General features: G+C 43.5%; 1 protein-coding gene and 1 pseudogene across 1 annotated transcript; both read left to right on the plus strand.

Annotated features, from left to right (window-relative positions):
* The first annotated feature begins 594 nt into the window (after positions 1-594).
* On the plus strand, positions 595-994 carry LOC127185104 (40S ribosomal protein S15a-like). The gene has a single exon (XM_051141646.1). The coding sequence runs from the start codon at positions 595-597 to the stop codon at positions 976-978; it is 384 nt and encodes a 127-aa protein (XP_050997603.1). The 3' UTR covers positions 979-994.
* Positions 995-6,492: 5,498 nt separating this feature from the next.
* On the plus strand, positions 6,493-8,589 carry LOC127185382 (PWWP domain-containing DNA repair factor 3A-like; annotated as a pseudogene).
* The last annotated feature ends 10,743 nt before the right edge of the window (positions 8,590-19,332 follow it).

The raw sequence follows: 19,332 nt of genomic DNA on the forward strand, positions 1-19,332 counted from the left end.
TAAAATAAGCAAATAAAAACACTTAATTTGCTGACAAAGTAGGATATTTTCTCCTTAAAACCAACATATAAAAATGTAAAATAAGAATACAATTCAATTAAATGTATTGTTTTGTAGAATTAATGTAAGTAATAGAAATCATTTATCATTTGAAATTATTTGAAACTGATCACAAATTATATAATTACACTAGAAAATCCATTGAACAATTCACAATTAAATTTTTGTTTCATTTTTACTAAGTAACATTCTTTTTGAGTGTTGACTAATTTTGTAGAAACTGACCTCATAAAACAAAACAAAAAAAGGTTTATAGCAGTCTCTTATTATGAAAGTATCAACTTATGATGATTCAGAGTAAGACAGCGCCCTACCTCACCTTTAGGACAGTAAGCCTCAAATGCCTTCCCTCTTGATCCGACAACATACTTGTTATTCTAATCACTGCCTTGTTTCCAATACAGGATGGGCATAAAACCATCTTTTTGGCTATTTGCTGAATATCAGGCAGGTTACAACACATCCTAATATGATTGTTTTTAAGTATTAAAAACGAACTTTTAGCTCTTTCCGCCATCTTTCCACGCCGTCACCATGGTGCGCATGAACGTCCTGGCAGATGCTCTCAATAACGCCGAGAAGAGAGGCAAACACCAGGTGCTCATCAGGCCGTGCTCCAAAATCATCGTCCGCTTCCTGACTGTGATGATGAAGCAAGGCTACATCGGTGAATTTGAGATTATTGATGACCACAGAGCTGGGGAAATTGTTGTGAACTTCACAGGCAGGCTGAACAAGTGTGGTGTGATCTGCCCTAGATTTGATGTGCAATTTAAGGACCTAGAAAAATGGCAGAACAATCTGCTCCGGTCCCGTCAGTTTGGCTTCATTGTACTGACAACCTCAGCCGGCATCATGGACCATGAAGAAGCAAGACAAAAACACACAGGAGGGAAAATCCTGGGATTCTTTTTCTAGAGATGTAACACATAAATAAAAAAACTTCCATGGACTGTGAAAAAAATGAACTTTTAAGTTTTATCTCTATTTATAACTGAAAAATTTAAGATTCCTATAGGTTTTATGGATTAAAAGGAAATGATGTTCAATTCGTATTGTTTTTATCACAGTACATTACTTTGGTCTGTAATTTGTATTATATCGTTACATTTCATTACCTACAAACCAAAGGAAAAAACAATTTATCTTGTAACAATACTGTATAGATCAATGATAATCATATATATGTTGGGAAAGGAGAATTTATTTGCTTATATGTAAATCCTGAGTTAAGCCAGTATTTAATACTATTTAGTTACCTACTATTCTACCTTGTATCTTTCATTGTTTTTATAGACATGAGAGAGAGAGAGAGAGAGAGAGGGAGAGAGAGAGAGGGAGGGGGAGGGAGGGAGGGAGGGAGGGTAAGGCAGGGAGGGAGGGTAAGGCAGGGAGGGAGGGAGAAAGAGATTAGGTATGGGTGTATATGTGTGTGTGAGTCTCTCTATGTGTTTGTGGGTGGGTCAGTGAGTGGGTGCTGGTGCTGGTGCTGGTTTGAATGAGATATCCTCCACAGTCTCGGGCTTTTGAATACTTGTTTCCTAGTAGATGGTGGCGCTGTTTGGGATTTGTTTGGGAGATGTCGCAGTGATGGAGGATATATGTCACTGGGGGCAGGCTTTGAGGTTTCCAAAGCTTCCTGCTATTTGCAGTTCTATCTGCCCCCTTCCTGTTTGAGATTCAAGATGGATCTTTTGATGCTGCTGCCACCTGAATGCCTGAGCTGCTTTCTATCCTGTGCAGGTTCATGCTCCTCCACATTTTCTGACAAGCAACCTAGAACATTCATTTGCATCTGGAGAAACAGCATGCATGCATTCTGAATTCTGGCAGGTGAGAAGGTGTCCTTCTCTGGCATGGCCCCTGATCTTATAGGAGGCAGAGGGGAACCCATCATCTCTTGCCCTGCCTTGTCCCAGACCCCCTGTGGTTAAAGGCCCTGCACCTTGGAATGACAGCATCACCTTCTGTAGTCTGGGCACATGCACACTTACTTCCTTTCCTGCCTGTGTCTGCTTGGGGTGGTGGGGGACCTAGGTGACAGAGATGTAAGTGAACAATCAGCCCCCTAGGTGGATTTGTACTTCCTGGTTTCCACAGAGAACTGGATCCTAGGAGAGAAATCTCTTCTCCACCCCCCCCCCAAAACCATGACACGGTGACTGACATGACAATGGAGGACAAGCCATTCTTTGCTGGTTACAGATACATTTGGGAAGGATACTCACAGACTGGAGAGGTGGAATCACTAGACAGACACGCAAAGCCCATAGGTCAGTGCCTGCAGCCAACCTGAGTGCCTGTGAGAGCTGAGCCTGTGAGTGTGCCCTGGGGGCCTGTGTACTCTTCCAAGGGACAGGAAAGGTTCTCACTACTGCTGTGTGAAGTGAAGCCCCAAGGACTAGCTGCTCACCCAGCTCTGCCTCTTTGTCCTCAGGTGACACCTCTTTGGTGCCAGCTTCATCATTTCAGGCCCTGAAAGCATAGTTTCCCAACACATGTAAATGAATGCCTTGTCTCTGTTTGGCGATGATTGTCACATGTGCTCTTGACAGCACCTTCCCCTAGATAGCTGTGGCTTGTGTTGTCTGAGATAGAAGCTGGAGGGCATTTAAGGAGGAGGTGAACGAGGGTGGTGGGCTTGGGACAGAGGATGAGTGGGGTAGGAGTGGGAGGCAGGTGCTGACCTGTAGTTCCCCTGGAGGACTGTGGATGCCAAGTGGTGTTACTCTCTTGTCCTGGATACCTCACACAGGAAGTAAGAAATGCCCCCAAAAGACATCTGCCTGTTAACTGACCACTAATAGCACTTAGGCCAACTGAGGTTAAAAAAAAAGTGTGGTATAGACACCTGAGGAATGGCCAGACTGTGGCTCCTCAACAGGCATTACTTTGTGTCTCTGTCTGAGCCTTCACCCTGCTCTGCGTTGTGTTAAGCACCAGCTGGGCATTACAGGGTGTGCAGTTGGGGTTTCTCTGTGACCTTCCAGCTCATCAGGATCTCTCTGTGTATCTCTTACTCTGTGTGTGAGCAATGTACACTGTACCCTTCTTCCTTCTCATCAGACTGTCCCTCCTCTGTCTGTCTTACCACAAGGAGGGAAGCCACTGTTCCCATCTGGAGAAAACACGAATAGCCTTCACAGGCAGTGATTGTGTGTAAGTTCTTGATAGAGGGTCTTTGGCTCTGGGGTTAAAGCAGGTGTGGAGTGGAGAGTGGAGTATGACTTTCACACAAACTCTGGTGCCCCATATTTGACCACATCCCCTGGATGGGGAGACCAGGTGGCACTCAGAGGAAGGATAGCAGGCTACCAAGAAGAGACTTGATACCCTATGAGCATATACAGGGGGAAGAGGTCCCCTTCAGTCACAGTCATAGGGGAGGGGAGGAAGGGCAAAATGGGAGGGAAGGAGGAATGGGAGAATACAGGGGATGGGATAACCATTGAGATGTAATAAGAATAAATTTTTAAAAAAACAAAAAAAAAGCAGGTGTGGAGACAGAGATTTCAGGGTTCCATCTCCCACACTTCTCCATGTGCCTATGGAGAAAATAGTGCTGTTTTCCCAGGGAAGGTGACTATCACAGAAATTTCAGCAAGCCTTTGAAAGTAGTGCACCACACTGCAGGCAATGGCTGAGAAGGTGGAGGCAGGTGGCAATACTTGCATGATTTAAATGGGCTATAGGAAACAGAAGGAGGTTTCAGATGCCCTGGAGCAATAGGCACACAGGGAGGGCATGCGTACTGGGGAGAGCATGGCCTGATATGACTGGTTCTGTCTGGTTATGACTGTTTACAACTGGGTTTCAGATGCTGCACGGATGCCCTGGTTTGTAGGCTAGAACACACAGTTGTTATTACTGGGTATGCTTTCTGACTGAAGAATGTGGGGCTGAGAACGCCCTGCTTGAGGGAAGCAGAAGCAAGGTCAGGCCTGTGCCAAGTGGGAAGGGTTCATTCTGTAAGTGTAACTCGGGCATCCTTGGTTTCTAAGGGTACCCTGTGAAGGCTGAGCTCTCCGGTACCCAACACATGGTGCCCCAGTGGGCGTGGGTCAGGCACTGATAGGCTGGATGGTGCTCATTCAGCCTTGGTGGAGAACAACCTGTTCTAGGAAGGTCCAGCAGAGGGCAGCTTACAGTACCTGAGGGGTTTGTGTTTTCCTCTGTGTCCTCAGGAGACATCTGTGTGACAAGACCAGGGACTCCAAGGGGACCAAATCAGAGCAAGCTAGCCCTGTGAGGATCACACAGCCTCATCAGAGGAAAGGTTACTGCTGGTTGATTCCCCAAGTTGATCCCCATACTGCCACCATACACACTGAATATTGCATCATCCAACAGGTGTGGCCTCAGGTAGCCACTTTAGGCATTGTGAAATGGGGTTTGAAGTCCCTTGGCCTTGGATGAGAATACAAGAGGAGGGGGCCTGCACACTGCCATAATGAATAAACAGCTAGAATGTACCACTGGGTGCTTATGGATACAGAGGGGGGAAGGGAAGGACTGAGTGAGGGACTGAGGAGAACATCATTTGCCTCCCATGTTTCTGTAAGGTTGGGCATTCCCAGGATAAGGTCTGGGGTCCCCATGCTCGGTGTGCTCACACACACAGAAGGGACATAGGGTAATAGAGTTCCCAAGAAGAGCAGTGACCTCTGGACGCTATGGCTTGAGCCCTGAGTCCACAGTGCTCTGCCCAACTGTGCCTTGTGGTGCCCAGGGAGTGACAAGAAATCACTTGCATCCTTGAATGAACAGTGAGCAAGCAGCGGTGGCACGTGAGCCCTTCCTAGTTTTTCCACTCTGTTGTAGTCCTTTAAGGCGAGCACAGAGGGCCTCTTCTGAGGATGAGACAGATGTGGACCTTGTTTCCCACAGGCACGCATGACCTGCACAGTGCTGATAGGAACACCACAAGCTCAAGGCAGACATAGTCAGGAACAGAGTATCAACCACCCAAAAAAACTTGCACATACACACAAGTGCAGACATGCTTGGTTGCTCACCCTGTCATGCAAACACAAATGGAAATGTGCACACACACACACACACACACACACATACAGATGCAGGTACACGACGCACACACACACAGAAGGGGGTGGGGCGAAGAAAGGTATGATTTTCCACCAAAAAGCCTGAGGAGAAGGAACTACGCTGAGAGGCACAGTACGGAGGAACATGAACAGGATTGCTAAGCTCAGATGGCATTGACTAATACTGGACCTAGGGATGGATGGGCAAGTGGCCATTCAGGTCCTCAAGTAGCTGTTTTGATCTCCTACCTGTCTAAGAGGTTATGGGCTAAAATTAAGGCACAGAGGTTGTGGGCAAGAGAGTTCTCTGGTCTGGGATCAGTTGGAGGAACAGTGCCACCCATCACAGGCAGATATGGTGTACAGGGTCTATTGCAGACTATACATTTGCAGCAGGAGGGTACACAGCTCCAACAGAGACACTCACTCCATCTGACACTGCCTAGTCTGCCCGTTTCTCCACAATGGAGTGCTTTCTCTTGGGAGCTCTCTCCAAGTGTGCCCCATGGACACTCGATCCCATAGGGAGGTCCAGAATGGAGTTGGGAGCCATAGATCTGACCCAAAAGATTGAAGAGTTTGGGGGTGATGAGGCCAGGAGCTATGATAGCAGCCATCCTTACTTGCCATGTTATGCAAATTGCCATGAAGAGTTCCCCACATCCTTGCTGCTCAACCAGGAATCCCACAAGTATGGAAGGCATGTGCACTAGGTTTACATAGGTTTCCCAGTGGTGTGTGTGTGTGTGTGTGTGTGTGTGTGTGTGTGTGTGTGTGTGTGAGAGAGAGAGAGAGAGAGAGAGAGAGAGAGAGAGAGAGAGAGAGAGAGAGAGAGAGAGAGAGAGAGAGAGCAGGACTAGCTCCCTAGGAAAGAATCCAATGAGGCTTCTCCTCCTAAGACACCCACCCCCTGCAAGTGCATCTTAGGGAGCCCCAAGGTACTGACTCAGTGGGTAAGAAAATACACAAGCCTTGTAAAAACATCCACCTCTCTGGGAAGAAGTGCACCACCCCAGCTTCAGGATGGGAAACAAAATGGTTATGAGTGCATGGCACACAAGCTCTGGAGCCTTCTGTATCTTCTGCACCTGGAGAACAGATTTCTGTGAACTTCCTCGATTTCCCTTGCCTCACCTCACCTCACTGATGCTCCCGTGTTCATTAAAGGCTATTTCCTTCCTCATGTTTCCCTCTCCCACCCTCCAGGATACGCCCTCGCCTACCACATCACAGTGAGTGAAGAAGTCACTTCAAGCTTCTCCACCAGACTCTGGAGGAAGGCCAGCACCTCAGGCAGGGCAGCCAGGCCAGAGAGGACCTGCAGGTAGTCAAGGAGCCAGCAACAACTCTGTCATGGTGATCAGCACAGCCTCAGAGTCCAGTCACCATGGACTCTGCAGAGTATGTGCTCTGCGGCTGGAAGGGCCAGCTCTGGCATGCAAGAGTCTTGTTGAGAACCAGGACCTCAGCCCACAGGAAGAGGAGAGGGGTACCTTTCGTAGAGGTGCAAATCCTGCTGGTGAGTAAGAAGACAAGAGTGAGGAGGACTGAGGCGAAGCCCCTAACCAACTCCAAAATCTTAACCATGGTCTCCTTTGCAGGAAAGGAGTCACAGGGCAGTGGCTCACCAGGGCAGATGAAGGCATACTGGAGAGATCTCAAGGTGGCTCTAGATGCTCTGGCAAGGGAAGGTGCTTGTTTCCAGGAGGAAAGGCACATGGCCAAAGAAACATTATGGGGGCTCCAAAGGTTCCCAAAGAGCAGGCCAGCTGCAGCCCAATCTAGAGCCTTCACCTCCAAGCTCGCAGCCAGAAAGGCCAAGGGCTCTCCCAGAGGAGTCCTGGGAAGCAGCAGGGCAGACTCTGGGATCCTGTGGTGAGGGGCTCACAGAATGTGCCTGCTGTGAAAGGGGGAAAGCCCAGGCGCACAGTGCTGTTGGACTTCCTGACTTTGAAGTGCAAGAGAGTATGGTAAGAGGCACTGGAGTGTGGCCAAGGTCTCCAGCACCTGTAGGAAAGGCTGCTGGTAATCCAGGGAAAAGAAAACTGAGCACATCCAAGCACAGGCCTTAGAGCATCCCAGCCTCCAAAGAGGGCGCCTGGGCTAAAAATGAGCAGCAGGCTGCCTCTGGGCCACCAAGGAGGAGGAGGAGGAGGAGGAGGAGGAGGAGGAGGAGGAGGAGGAGGAGGAGGAGGTGCATCTCCACCTTGCCCAAAGCCCAAAAGCCACTAGCAAGAGGACAGTCTGCAGACCTAGAGATCGGGGCTATTGGAGCCCAGAGGACAAGAAGGACCCCAGCCTAATGACCCTGAAGGCAGATATAAAGGGGGCATATGCAGCCTGCATGCCTCCTATCCCGAGGCTGAGGAGGTCGCTCCGCCTTGCTAGCAGAAAAAGGAAGATCCACATGCTGTGGCCCCTGTACAGAGTCCTGGAACTGGAACCTCAAGTGCACTCAAAGGCGGCCAGCACCAGGTTCCAAAGGAGAGGGGCTACGATTCAAGAAGACAGCCAAGCCAACAAGGTGACTTCTTCTGCCCAGGGTCTGAATACCATTGAACGAGGAATGCTGGTCTGGTTCAAATTTCAGGACCTTCCTTTCTGGCCAGCGGGTCAAGAGCGTCAGCCAGCATGACAAGATAGCAAGGGTGTTGTTGATCCAGGGCAACTTGCAGTTGAGCGCAGGGATATCCGCATACCTCTCCACAAGCTGAAGCATCTGGACTGTAGGGAGAAGATATTGTTCTTGAGGAGAGCCAGCAGAGTGTACGGCCAGGGCATAGGCTGGTGCTTCTCAGTGATCAACCACTACAGAGAGAGCCTGGCCTGTGGCTCCTCCCTGGGCTCCTTTATGGACTACTACACCACCTGAGCCAGTTACCTGCTAAGGAGGGCCATCCAAGAGGGCGACCTGCACATTGATTTCCCCAAGGTGAGCTATGCCAACTTGGAAGATTGGGAGGAGGAGACAGCCCTGGCTGGGAAGAGGCCCCTCAAGAACTCCTGCCTGATTACATGAGGACTGCATGGGACAGAATCAACAACAAGATCTTGAAAAGTAAAGGGGCCGACCAGCACCCTTGTGAAGGGAAGAACACAGTCCAAGTGGGCGGACGACTTCCGGAAATCAAAGAGGGAAATCTGCATTGAGACCTACCTGGATGATGACGACCAGTTGCATCTCCTGGCCAGCCATTTGCAAGAATTAGTCAAAGAATCAGATGAGGCCCTGCTCTCCCTGACAAGAAGAGACAAAGTGCGCTTTACCATGGAGGTTCTCCTTCCAGAAGCAATCATCTGCTCCATCGCTGCCCTGGAGGAGCTCAGCTACAACGAGGCAGAAGAGAAGTACCTGCGTGGCCCACCTGTGCACTACCGCGAGAAAGAGCTCTTCGACAAGACCATCTTAAAGGCTGACTGCAAGAGGTCAGTAGCCAGGATTCAGACTGCCAGCGCCCGTCCTGCGCTTGGTCCCACTTCTTAGAAGGGACCACCCTCCTTTCAGCTACCACCCTCGCAACTCTGCAAGACAGGAGACAGGAAGCATCCCACAAAGAACATCCAGGAACCTGTGGGGCATGCTATGGGCGCTGTGAAAGCTTCTTACAGGCTGGAGAGTGTTTTCTTTCCACCCTCATAATAAATGTTGGCTTTCGTGCTTGACAGTGCCGATGTCTAGATCAGCTCTACAAATCCTGTTAGCTTCAGGCCAGGCCTAGGCCTCTTTGGTCTGAGCCCTAGTTCCCAGAAGTCCAGTGGGTGCGCTTCCCTGGAACTTCAACAGCCCTGTATAGAGTATTGGCACACAGCCTTGCACTCTCTGCAGGGACCCTATGCACACAGACAGCACACCAGGTTCCTCCTAATGCCTTGTCAAAAACTCTCCCTATACTTCCTTATCCTTCTCTCAGTCTTCTCTCTAGGGTGCTATGGATGGGGCCTGGGTTCCACAGTTTTCTCCACTACCTCCTTCTTCACTCAGTCACACTGAAGATGATGTGTGTTTGAGGCTGGTCTTTGAAGCCAGAAAGAGAAATATGACCCTGGAGATAGCCTGAATTCAAAGAACACAGTGTATTACATTCTCTGTCTCTGTCTCTTTGTCTCTGTCTCTTTTTCTGTCTCTGTCTCTGTCTGTCTGTCTGTCTCTGTGTGTGTGTGTGTGTGTGTGCGCCCGCGCGCCCGCACGCCCGCGTGTGTGCACAAGTTGTAGATAATTAGATCAAAATCTGGTGTCTTCAGTTATTCCCCTCTACTTTCTGAGACAGGATCTGTGACTGAACATGTTGTTCACTGATTGTGCTAGAATGGCTGGCCAGGCACCTCTTTTGATCCTCCTGTGTTTGTCACCCCAGTGCTGAGATTAAACATGTCTCTCAATAATCCCTTTCTTTTAGTGTAATGAACTCAGGTTTCGCCGCTATAAAGGAAGCACTTTGTACTCTCAGCCACCCTCAACACCTCGGATTCTTCATACTCTTAATGAGAAACATTTGTTTGTTTCTCTTAGTTTGTCTGGCTATCACATGAATAATTGAGACGCCTTTATAACACAAGGCACCACAACAGTTTCTTGAGCAGTTTAAATATGATGTTAACCCCTGTGCTATTTTTGTCTTATTCCCAGCAAGCTTCCCAGCTATACTTGCATTTTGTAGCTTTCCTCAGCTCAGGCTTCTTCCTCGAGATATTTCTTGGACCTCTACCCATAGCTGAATCCCCTGGCTGAACCCCCTAGCTCCTCCTATTCTGGCTGGCAGGAAGTCCAGCCCTATTCTGCCCCCTGCTTTATTAACATATCAGGGGACAATTCGGAAGGATAGTTTACACAACATTTAGACAGGAAAACAGAATTTAAACTACACAATAACTTTAGGCCAACATTCAACTTCAACAACACAAACAACAGAAACCCTACAAATTCATGGAAACTGAATAGCTCTTTCCTTAATGAACACAGGGTCAGGGAAGAATAAAGAAGGAAAGTAAAGACTTCCTGATATTCAAAGAAAGTTAAGGCACATATGCAAATTTATGGGACACAGTGAAAGCAGTGCTAAGAGGAAAGTTCATAGCACTAATTACCTTCAAAAGGAAATTGGAGAGTTCTCATACCTGACATCTCTAAAATAAAAAGAAGTAAACATACGTAAGAGAAGTAGATGTCAGGAAATAATCAAACTCAATGATGAAATCAATACATCAGAAGCAAAGAGAACAATACAAATAATCAAGAAAACAAAGATTTGTTTCTCTGAGAAAATCGACAAGATAGAAAACCCTTAGCCAAACTACCTAAAAGGCTTAGAGACAATATCCAAATTAATAAAATCATAAATGAAAAGAGGGATATTACAAGAGACACTGAGGAAATCCAAAGAATAAATAAGTCTTACTTCAAAAGCTAATACTATGTAAAATTTGAAAATCTAAATGAAGTGGACAATTTTATTGATAGATCCACTTATCAAAGTTAAGTCATGATCAGATAAACAATTTAAATAGTCCTATAACACTCATGGAAATAGAAGCAGCCATTAAAAGCCTCCAAACCAAAAAATAAAAAGTAAAAAAGCCAGTGGTTAATGGTTTTGGCTCAGAATTTTACCAGATTTTAAAAGAAGAGCTAATGCAAATACTTCTCAAAGTATTCCTTAAAATATAAACAGAAGGAACATTACCAAACTCATTCTATAAGGCAATAGTAACCCTGATACCTAAACCATACAAAGATCTAACAAAGAGAATATTCAAATAATTTCTCATATTAACAATGGTGCAAAAATATTCAATAAATTACTTACAATCCAAATCCAAGAGCACATCAATAAATATCCACCATGATCAAATGGGATTCATTCCAGAGATACAGGAGTAGTTTACTATATGAAAATCTATTAATGTAATCCACCAAATAAACAAACTTTTAAAAACTAAATGATCAATACAAGAGATGGAAGAAAAAAATCACAGATATAGAAAATATGATTGAAGAAATAGAAACATGAATCAAAAAAATAAATTTAAAAAGTTCATGATACTAACATCCAAGAAATCTGGAACACTATATAAAGGCCAAACCTAATAATATTTGGAATTGAAGCTCCAATGCCCAGAAAATATTTTCAACAAAATCATAGACAAAAACTCCCCAAACTGTTTTCATACCCCTAGCCAGATCTAACCAATGGTCAGAACATTCTCCACAGCTGAGTGGAGAGTGGGGTATGACTTTCACACTAACTCTGGTGCCTCATATTTGGCTATGTCCCCTGGATGGGGAGACCTGGTGGCACTCAGAGGAAGGATAGCAGGCTACCAAGAAGAGACTTGATACCCTATGAGCATATACAGGGGGAGGAGGTCCCCCTTAGTCACAGTCATAGGGGAGGGGTGTAAGGGGAAAATAGGAGGGAGGGAGGGATGGGAGGATACAAGGGATGGGATAACCATTGAGATGTAACAAGAATTAAAAAAAAAACTCCCCAACCTAAAGAAAGAGATGCTTATTAACATAGAAGAGGCTTAGAGAACACCAAAGAGATTGGACCAGAAATGAAAAACTTCTTGCCACATAATAATCAAAACACAATGAAATACTATTCCTCTATTAAATACAAGGATGTCTTGAAATTTGCAGGCTATTTATGGATATAGAAAATATCATTCTGAATGAGGTAAGCCAAGCCTAAAAAATCTGCATGGTATGTAGTCACTTATAAGTGGTTATTATCCATAAAGGACAGGATAGCCATGCTACAATCCGCATACCCAAAGAAGCTAACTTTCAATGAGGGCCCAAAGGAGGATGCTTGAATCTCCCTCAGAAGAGGAAATAAAGTAGGCACTGGATGTGGATGGAGGTATGGAAATGGATAGGGAGGTGAGCAGAGGTAGGAATTAAGAGTAGGATGAGTGGAGGAAATAGGGCTGAATGAGAGAATGGAAATTGGAGATTGGGAATATCTCTGGGATTTGCCAGTGGCCTGGGATATGGGAGTCCCTGTGAAGTATATGGAGGTCACCCTAGCAGAGATTCCTAGCAGCAAGGGATATGGAGCTTCATGTGGCCACTCCCTGTAGCCAGGCATGACTGCCAATGTAGGGATAAGATCACCAACTCACCCTTAAAATCTTTCACCCAAAATTTGCCCTGCCTACAAGCTATGCATGAACAAAGGTGGAACAAAATTTGAGGAAATGGTCAACCAGTGTTTGGTCCTACGTAAGACCCACACGTTGGGAGAGAACCAATGCCTGATACTGTTAAATGTTACTCTATTTTGCTTGTAGCCTATCATAACTCCTGTGAGAGGATTCACCCAGAGGCTGATGGAAAAAGATGCAGAGAACCAAAGCCAAACATTAGACAAAGTCCTATGGAAAAGCTGTGGGAACAATTTAAGGAGCAGAAGAGGTCAATAACTCCAAAGAAGACCTACAGATTCAACTAACCTTGGCCCTTGGGGACTCACAGAGACTGAACCACTAACCAATGACCATAGGCCCCCTGCACATATGCAGCAGATATGCAGTTTGGTCTTCATGTGGATGCCTCAAAAATTGGAGGAGGCCGTCTCTGACTCTGATTACTCCCTTTGGACCTCATTCCCCTGACTGGACAACCTTGTCTGACCTCATTGGGAAAGGATGTGCCTATTTATGCAGTGACTTATATACCAGGGCAGGTTGGTACCCATGTGCAACCTCCCCCACATGGGAGAAAGAAGAGGGGATAATGGGTGGGAAGGCTATGTGAGGGAGAAATGAAAGGACATGAGGGGGTTGCAATCTGGATGCAAAGTAAATAAATAAATAAAAATTTAAAATAACCTAAAAGAAACAGGATGAGGAAACCATTATGAGCAAGCCTTATGTTGCTCTCCTTCATGGCCTCTACATCAGCTCCTGCCTCCAAGTTCCTACCCTGTTTGAATTCTTTTCCTAACTTCCTTTAATAATAAACAGTGATGTGAAAGTATAAGGTAATGAAATCCTATTCTCTCCAAGTTGTTTTTAGTCACTTTGTTTCATCATAGCAATAGAAACCATAAGGAAGACAAAGAACATGGGAAACCTTGAATCAGTACATATTTTGTTATAAATATAAAAGAATTCAGCCACTAGAGAAAGCATTATATAGAAAATATTGAAAAAACCTTAAACATTAAAGGATATATTTGAAAGCATTAAAAAACCAAATTATTTTACATTTATGTTTGTGTCAGCATATTTGCAATGATCAAAAGAGTGGTTCTCAACCTGTGGATCCCTGCCCCTTTAGCAAACCTCTGTCTCCAAAAATATTTACTTTACAACTTATGCTACTAGAAAACTTACAGTTGTGGGTTAACAAGGTTGGGGGTTACCAAAACACGAGTGTTATCTAGGAAGAATGAATGATACAATATAGCAAGGCCTCAGATATGAAACTTAAGCATCTCCCAATGTATACTCTTGATTCTGATTTGAGTCCATGTGAAATTTTTATCATTTAGAAAAACAGGAAGGCTGAGGAGCTGACTCAGTGGAAGACCACAAAGGCCTGTATTCTAATTCCAACACCACAAAAATATCAAGAATACATAAAATAACTTCGATCCTAGCAAAGTGGAGGCAGGCAAATCTCTTTGGTTTTGAGACCAGCCTGTTTATAAGGTAAGTTTCAGGACAGCCAGAGCTACATGGTGAAACCATGTCTCAAAAGCAGTAAAAACCACAAAATTAAATTTTTAAAAAAGATATTCTTGGTTTTAAATGTAGTGCAATTTTAGAAGGCATGCCTCACATTTAATAAGTGAAACATTATTCATATTGCTAATACACATAGGCAAATGCACGCATGCGTGCACACACACACACACACACACACACTGTTAAATTTTATTTCAATTAAAAGCAAACTGAAACAATAAATCATCATATAGCAAATGGATATCTAATAGGCTAAGTAGGGGAAAGAATTTTAAGTGACATTTACAGAACAATATTGAGAATATCCCTTTAAGTTGAAGGGAAGATGTCTCAAATCTTAAATTGTTTTCAGCTATCTTATTATTGCAGATAATTGTATTGGTATTATTGCTTTGCTTTCTCATGTTGGAGGATCAAACATAATTCTTTCATGTTAAAAGCATGAAATTTTATAGTAAGAGAGGAGCAAAATGGTAAGTAAAAGCTTTGCAGTGTTATACTTGATTTGGCAATAGCAGAATCTCATGATTTGCTTTTCATTTTCTAAAACCTGGTCCTTCCTAGTCTTTTGCTCTATACAGAACTAAAAATCAACGATAGTTTAGTACCAATTAACACTCCTGGAATCCCAGATTGTGATATTTGGATATTCCACCTGGGCTATGGCTGTTTGTTATAGTACCCAAAAGAATTCATATAATTTGATTGGACAACTATAAATTGGAATTCTTGATATTGTGTACCTCTCCACTATGATTTACCAGAAAGAACGTGCTGCCATTTGTGAAGGCTTCTCCTACTGCGCATACTCCCTCAGAGTATAATCTAATGAGGAATTTATCAGTAATACTGGAATATACAGGCATGTTAAATGGCACCTTGAACCTTCAGTTAAGTATGTGATATCTTCAACAAGTAAGCAGCACCAAAAATATGATGGAAGGCAATTGTCAACCTAAGAAAATTATAGTCTCTGGACCTGAATTTGAGCAAGTTAACATTGAAGAGAAATTATAAAGGTATTTAGGACTATTTCCCAATTGTAAGTTCTTGATGGGTATGTTAAAAGAACTAGTTTTAAAATATGAAGATGATAGCAGTATTGGTTGCCAAAATCCTGTTATAGTGTAATAAGAATGCATAACAAAAGATATAGCCTGTTCACACATAAAAACATTTGTGTTATGATTATGCAGGTCTTGTTTAGGAACCCAAAATGTTGAGAGTTCCTGGGTGCAGCTCCCTGTCATAAATAGAAGTCACTGTCTCACAGCAGTGTTCAAGTTGGCTGGTTCTTACAATCTTTCTGTTCCCCACATCTGTCACAGATTAATTGTAGATGTACCAAATATAAAATTCTCAAAAACTTTTAAAATTAAAATATTTTAAATTATGGTGCCGGTAACTGAACAAAGGGCTGAATCCATGCTGCACATGTCGTCTAACACTGGGATTAACCAAAGTCTTTGGTGTCAAACAGAATTTTGCCAAAGCTCCAGGCACTTTTTGGTTCTCTTTTGATGCTGGAGCATCTTGCAAGCCTGAAATTTTTTTTCTCTTTTTTTTTTTTTTTTTTTTGATTTTTCAGACACTTATTTTTTTATTAATTTATTCATATTACATCTCGATTGTCAAAGAGTCAAAGATGAAATTTAGAATAAAAGGTAAATAGTACCACAAACTCTGCAGGCAAGCAGGATATACAAGTTGCTTGTGTGAATGCTGAGGGGGAATAGCTTCAGGAAAGCCAAATAAATCAGGATGAAGAAGTGCTGAGTATTAAAAGAAATTCTCAGCAATGAATTATCATATAAAATCTTAGATGACATAGTTAGACTATCCATATTCAATATCCATAGTATTTAGGATATTCAATATTCATGAATATTCAATATCTGTGAATAATTAAGAAAAATAAAAGACCTTTTACTTATGCTGGCTAATGTTTTTACAAAGCCTTTTGTTCACAAAAATTCTACAAGTAGAGGGGTTCTCCATTAATAGCACTATTTCAGTGCTTTCAATTGCATGGCTTGAAAGGTAAATGCTGAGCTTTTAAGTTTAATAGAACTAATTTTGCCTATAAAGAAGGCCATTCTATGGTTTTTTATCTTTCAATTTATTTTCAAGTTTTACAAAGTTGTGGTTCATTAATATCCCATCCTAAGAAACTAGTTTGGAGTTACCGATTGCAACACACACACACACACACACACACACACACAGAGAGAGAGAGAGAGAGAGAGAGAGAGAGAGAGAGAAGACTTTGTTAACATTGCAAAATTGCACACAAGTCTTTTCCAAAATTAAAACATTATGTTTTAAATTTTACTCCAAATGTGCCATCTTATTCTGTTAATAAGAATATGACTTTGAAAGATAAAGTTTCACTGAGATTTATTTCTAAAATTAGAGTCAGGGTTCATATTTTTCAAGCAGTTTAAGTTCTTAACACAAGGAAGATTTTTCTCTTATTGAATTAGATCAAATTTAAGGCATGTACAATAGAGCTAATCAATCACCCAGAGGTTCACACTATAAATGGAACTGACCCTAGACAGTTTCTGCCACAAGTACTGTACAATTACAGGAGGAAAATATCAAGAAAGAAACGGTATTTAATTATGCATGTTTATGGGTTATGAATTTTATACTGGTGATAACGGCAGTAAAAAGGATCATGATGACTCTGGCCAGGGAAGCAGGGAACCTAACTGCAGATCTACACCTCTCCCTCTTCTCCTCCAAATCCATTCTCAGGTGTCATGCCCAGCTCTTTAGCAGACAACCTGCTGTGCTCTGCAAAAAACCCATCTCAGCTCCTAGCTCCAGTGGATTACACAGATCATCCCCTCGAAACTTCCTTCTCTGTATTCATTATTCTATCCGTGTCCCCAACTCTAGCAAGAATTCCCTAGGAGCCCAAAGCCAATCCAGACAGGAAAGCCTGTAACCTAATTGTGAATCTTCACTTCTTCTTCCTCTCCATCAAATCCAATCTCTGGCCCCTCGCCCATCTCAGCCCTAATCCTGTAGGAGAACACCTGTTGTGACCCTCTAATGGTTGAGGTCATATGTTCTTAGGAAAAGGGCTGATCCTAGCTAGCCAATGCCAGTTAATTTTATCCAATCATTACACAAAATTAATTGATGCTGAGAAAGGTTCCAACTACCAAAGTTATCTTGCCCTTGCTGATCCAGAGAGAAGAAAACCCAACCAAATCTCAGTCCCTTTTGCCCATGGCTAGCCATAATCAAAAAGAAAACCTCCAAGTTTGAGAGGGGTGTCTTAGAATCAAAGTTTGTGCAGCTGCAAGCTCTCACATAGCACCAAGTGCAGACTTTCCAGGGAGAACACATTTCTCAAGGTTCAAACAGTTTCAAAACTATTTCTTGGTAAGTGAAGACTTTCATGGGACATGCCCCTTGGCCTAGTGTCCAGATATAAATCAGTATATACCATTTGATTCTTTCTGCTTCTGGGGTAACTCACTCATTATGATCATTTCTAGCTCAATGCATTGTCCACAAATTTACAAAATTCCTTGTTTTTAATAGCTGAGTAGTATTCCATAGTGTAAATGTACCACAGTTTCTTTATCCATTCTTCTACTGAGGGACATTTAGGCTGTTTCCATGTTCTGGATATTATGAATAAGGCTGCTATGAACATGGTAGAGCAAATGTCCCTGTTGTGTGGTGGAGCATCTGATGGGTATATTCCAAGGAGTGGAATAGCTGGATCTTATGGTAGTACTATTCCCAGTTTTCTGAGATAGTGCCAGATAGATTTCCAAAGTGGCTGTACTAGTTTGCATTCCCACCAGCAAGGAAGGAGTGTTCCTCTCTCTCCACATCCTTGCCAGCATGTTGTGTCGCTTGAAATTTTGATCTAAGCCATTCTGATGGGTGGAAGATAGAATCTCAGTGTTGTTTTGATTTGCATTTCCCTGATGACTAAGGAGATTGAGCATTTTTTTAAGTGTTTCTCAGCCATTTGCTATTCCTATGTTGAGAGTTCTCTGTTTAGTTCTGAGCCCCATTTCTCAGTTGGGTTATTTGGTTTGGTCGTGTTTAATTTCTTGAGACAGAGGAGAGGACATCCTATTGGGACTCTAGGTGAGAGAAGCATGGGAGAATTGGGAAATAGAAGGATCCAGAGGGTCTTAGAAACCTACAAGAAGAACATTATGATGGGCGGATCTGGGCCCAGGGGTACTGCTCAAACTTTGGCACCAGCCAAGGCCAATACGGGCAGTAAGCTTCGAACCCCTACCTAGATCTAGCCAATAGACATGGCATTCTCCACAGTTGAGTGGAGAGTGGGGACTGACTTTCACATGAACCGTGGTGCCCCATATATGACCATGTCCCCTTGTTGGGGAGGCCTGGTGGCACTCAGAGGAAGGATAGCAGGCTACCAAGAAGAGACTTGATACACTATGAGCATACACAGGAGGAGGAAGTCCCCCTCAGTCACAGTCGTAGGGAAGGGGAGTAGGGGGGAAGTGGGAGGGAAGGAGGAATGGGAGGACACAAGGGATCGGATAACAATTTAGATGTAATGTGAATAAATTAATAGAATATATTTTAAAACTATTTCTTAGCCTCTGCTGATTAATTCAAACATAGCAAGGGCTTTGCAGAAACATTTCACTCAAATCCAGACACAAAGACTTTATTATACATATCTCTACAACCTCTACCTTCCTATCTGTCCCGTCTTCAGGGAACCAAATAGATCTTCTCCAACATTTCTCTGCATTCATTCTGTTGTCTTAACCAGAACTCCAGCAGACAAACACACCAGCCAAACATGCCAAAGAAGCTCAGAGGCCTGCAAAGCAGGTGGGAAAGCTTGAGATCTCCACTCTCTTCCTCTCCTCCAAATCCAATGCTCACCCTCATAGCCCGCTCTGCAGTAGACTACCTGATGTGGCCTTGCCTCATTTTCTGACTCCATTCATAAACGAGTAAACATATCCTGGTACAATACCTTATTTTCCTCCCTTCTATAGACCATCTCATTTCCTCCCTCCCTGCCAGTCCATTTCCATTTCTGTCAGTTCCCAATACCTAGAAGCATATTTTCCCAGAAGCCCAGTGACAAAACCTAGCAGGATCCCAGAATTCCATGCCAGGCAATTCACAACCACAACACCTTGCTAAGAATCAGAAAAGTCAGCAGAACCAAGAAACAAACCACCCATTGAACAAAGAAAAAGCCAGATATCAGCACCTAGAATTACAGTCTTATCAAACTCAGATGATTAGATGCCATTATAAAAACACAATAACAGCCAGGACAATATGTCTCCACTGGAGCCCAGCAACCCTACTTCAGTATGCCCTGAGTATTGTAGCAAACCTGAAGCATAAGACTAAGACCTTAAAACAGCCTTGATGAATATGATAAAATTCTTTTAAAAGGAAATGAATAAATCCCTTAAAGAAATCTATGAAAACACAAAGAGTAGAAGGAAATGATTCAATAGGGAAACTCAAACAGAGAAATCTGGAAAAGAAAATTTTA

The sequence above is a fragment of the Acomys russatus genome, chromosome X (genome assembly GCF_903995435.1).
Source record: "Acomys russatus chromosome X, mAcoRus1.1, whole genome shotgun sequence".
Classification (NCBI taxonomy): domain Eukaryota; kingdom Metazoa; phylum Chordata; class Mammalia; order Rodentia; family Muridae; genus Acomys; species Acomys russatus.

Excerpts from the sequence above, each read along its gene's own strand:
- LOC127185104 (XM_051141646.1), top strand. The coding sequence starts at position 595 with ATGGTGCGCATGAACGTCCTGGCAGATGCTCTCAATAACGCCGAGAAG.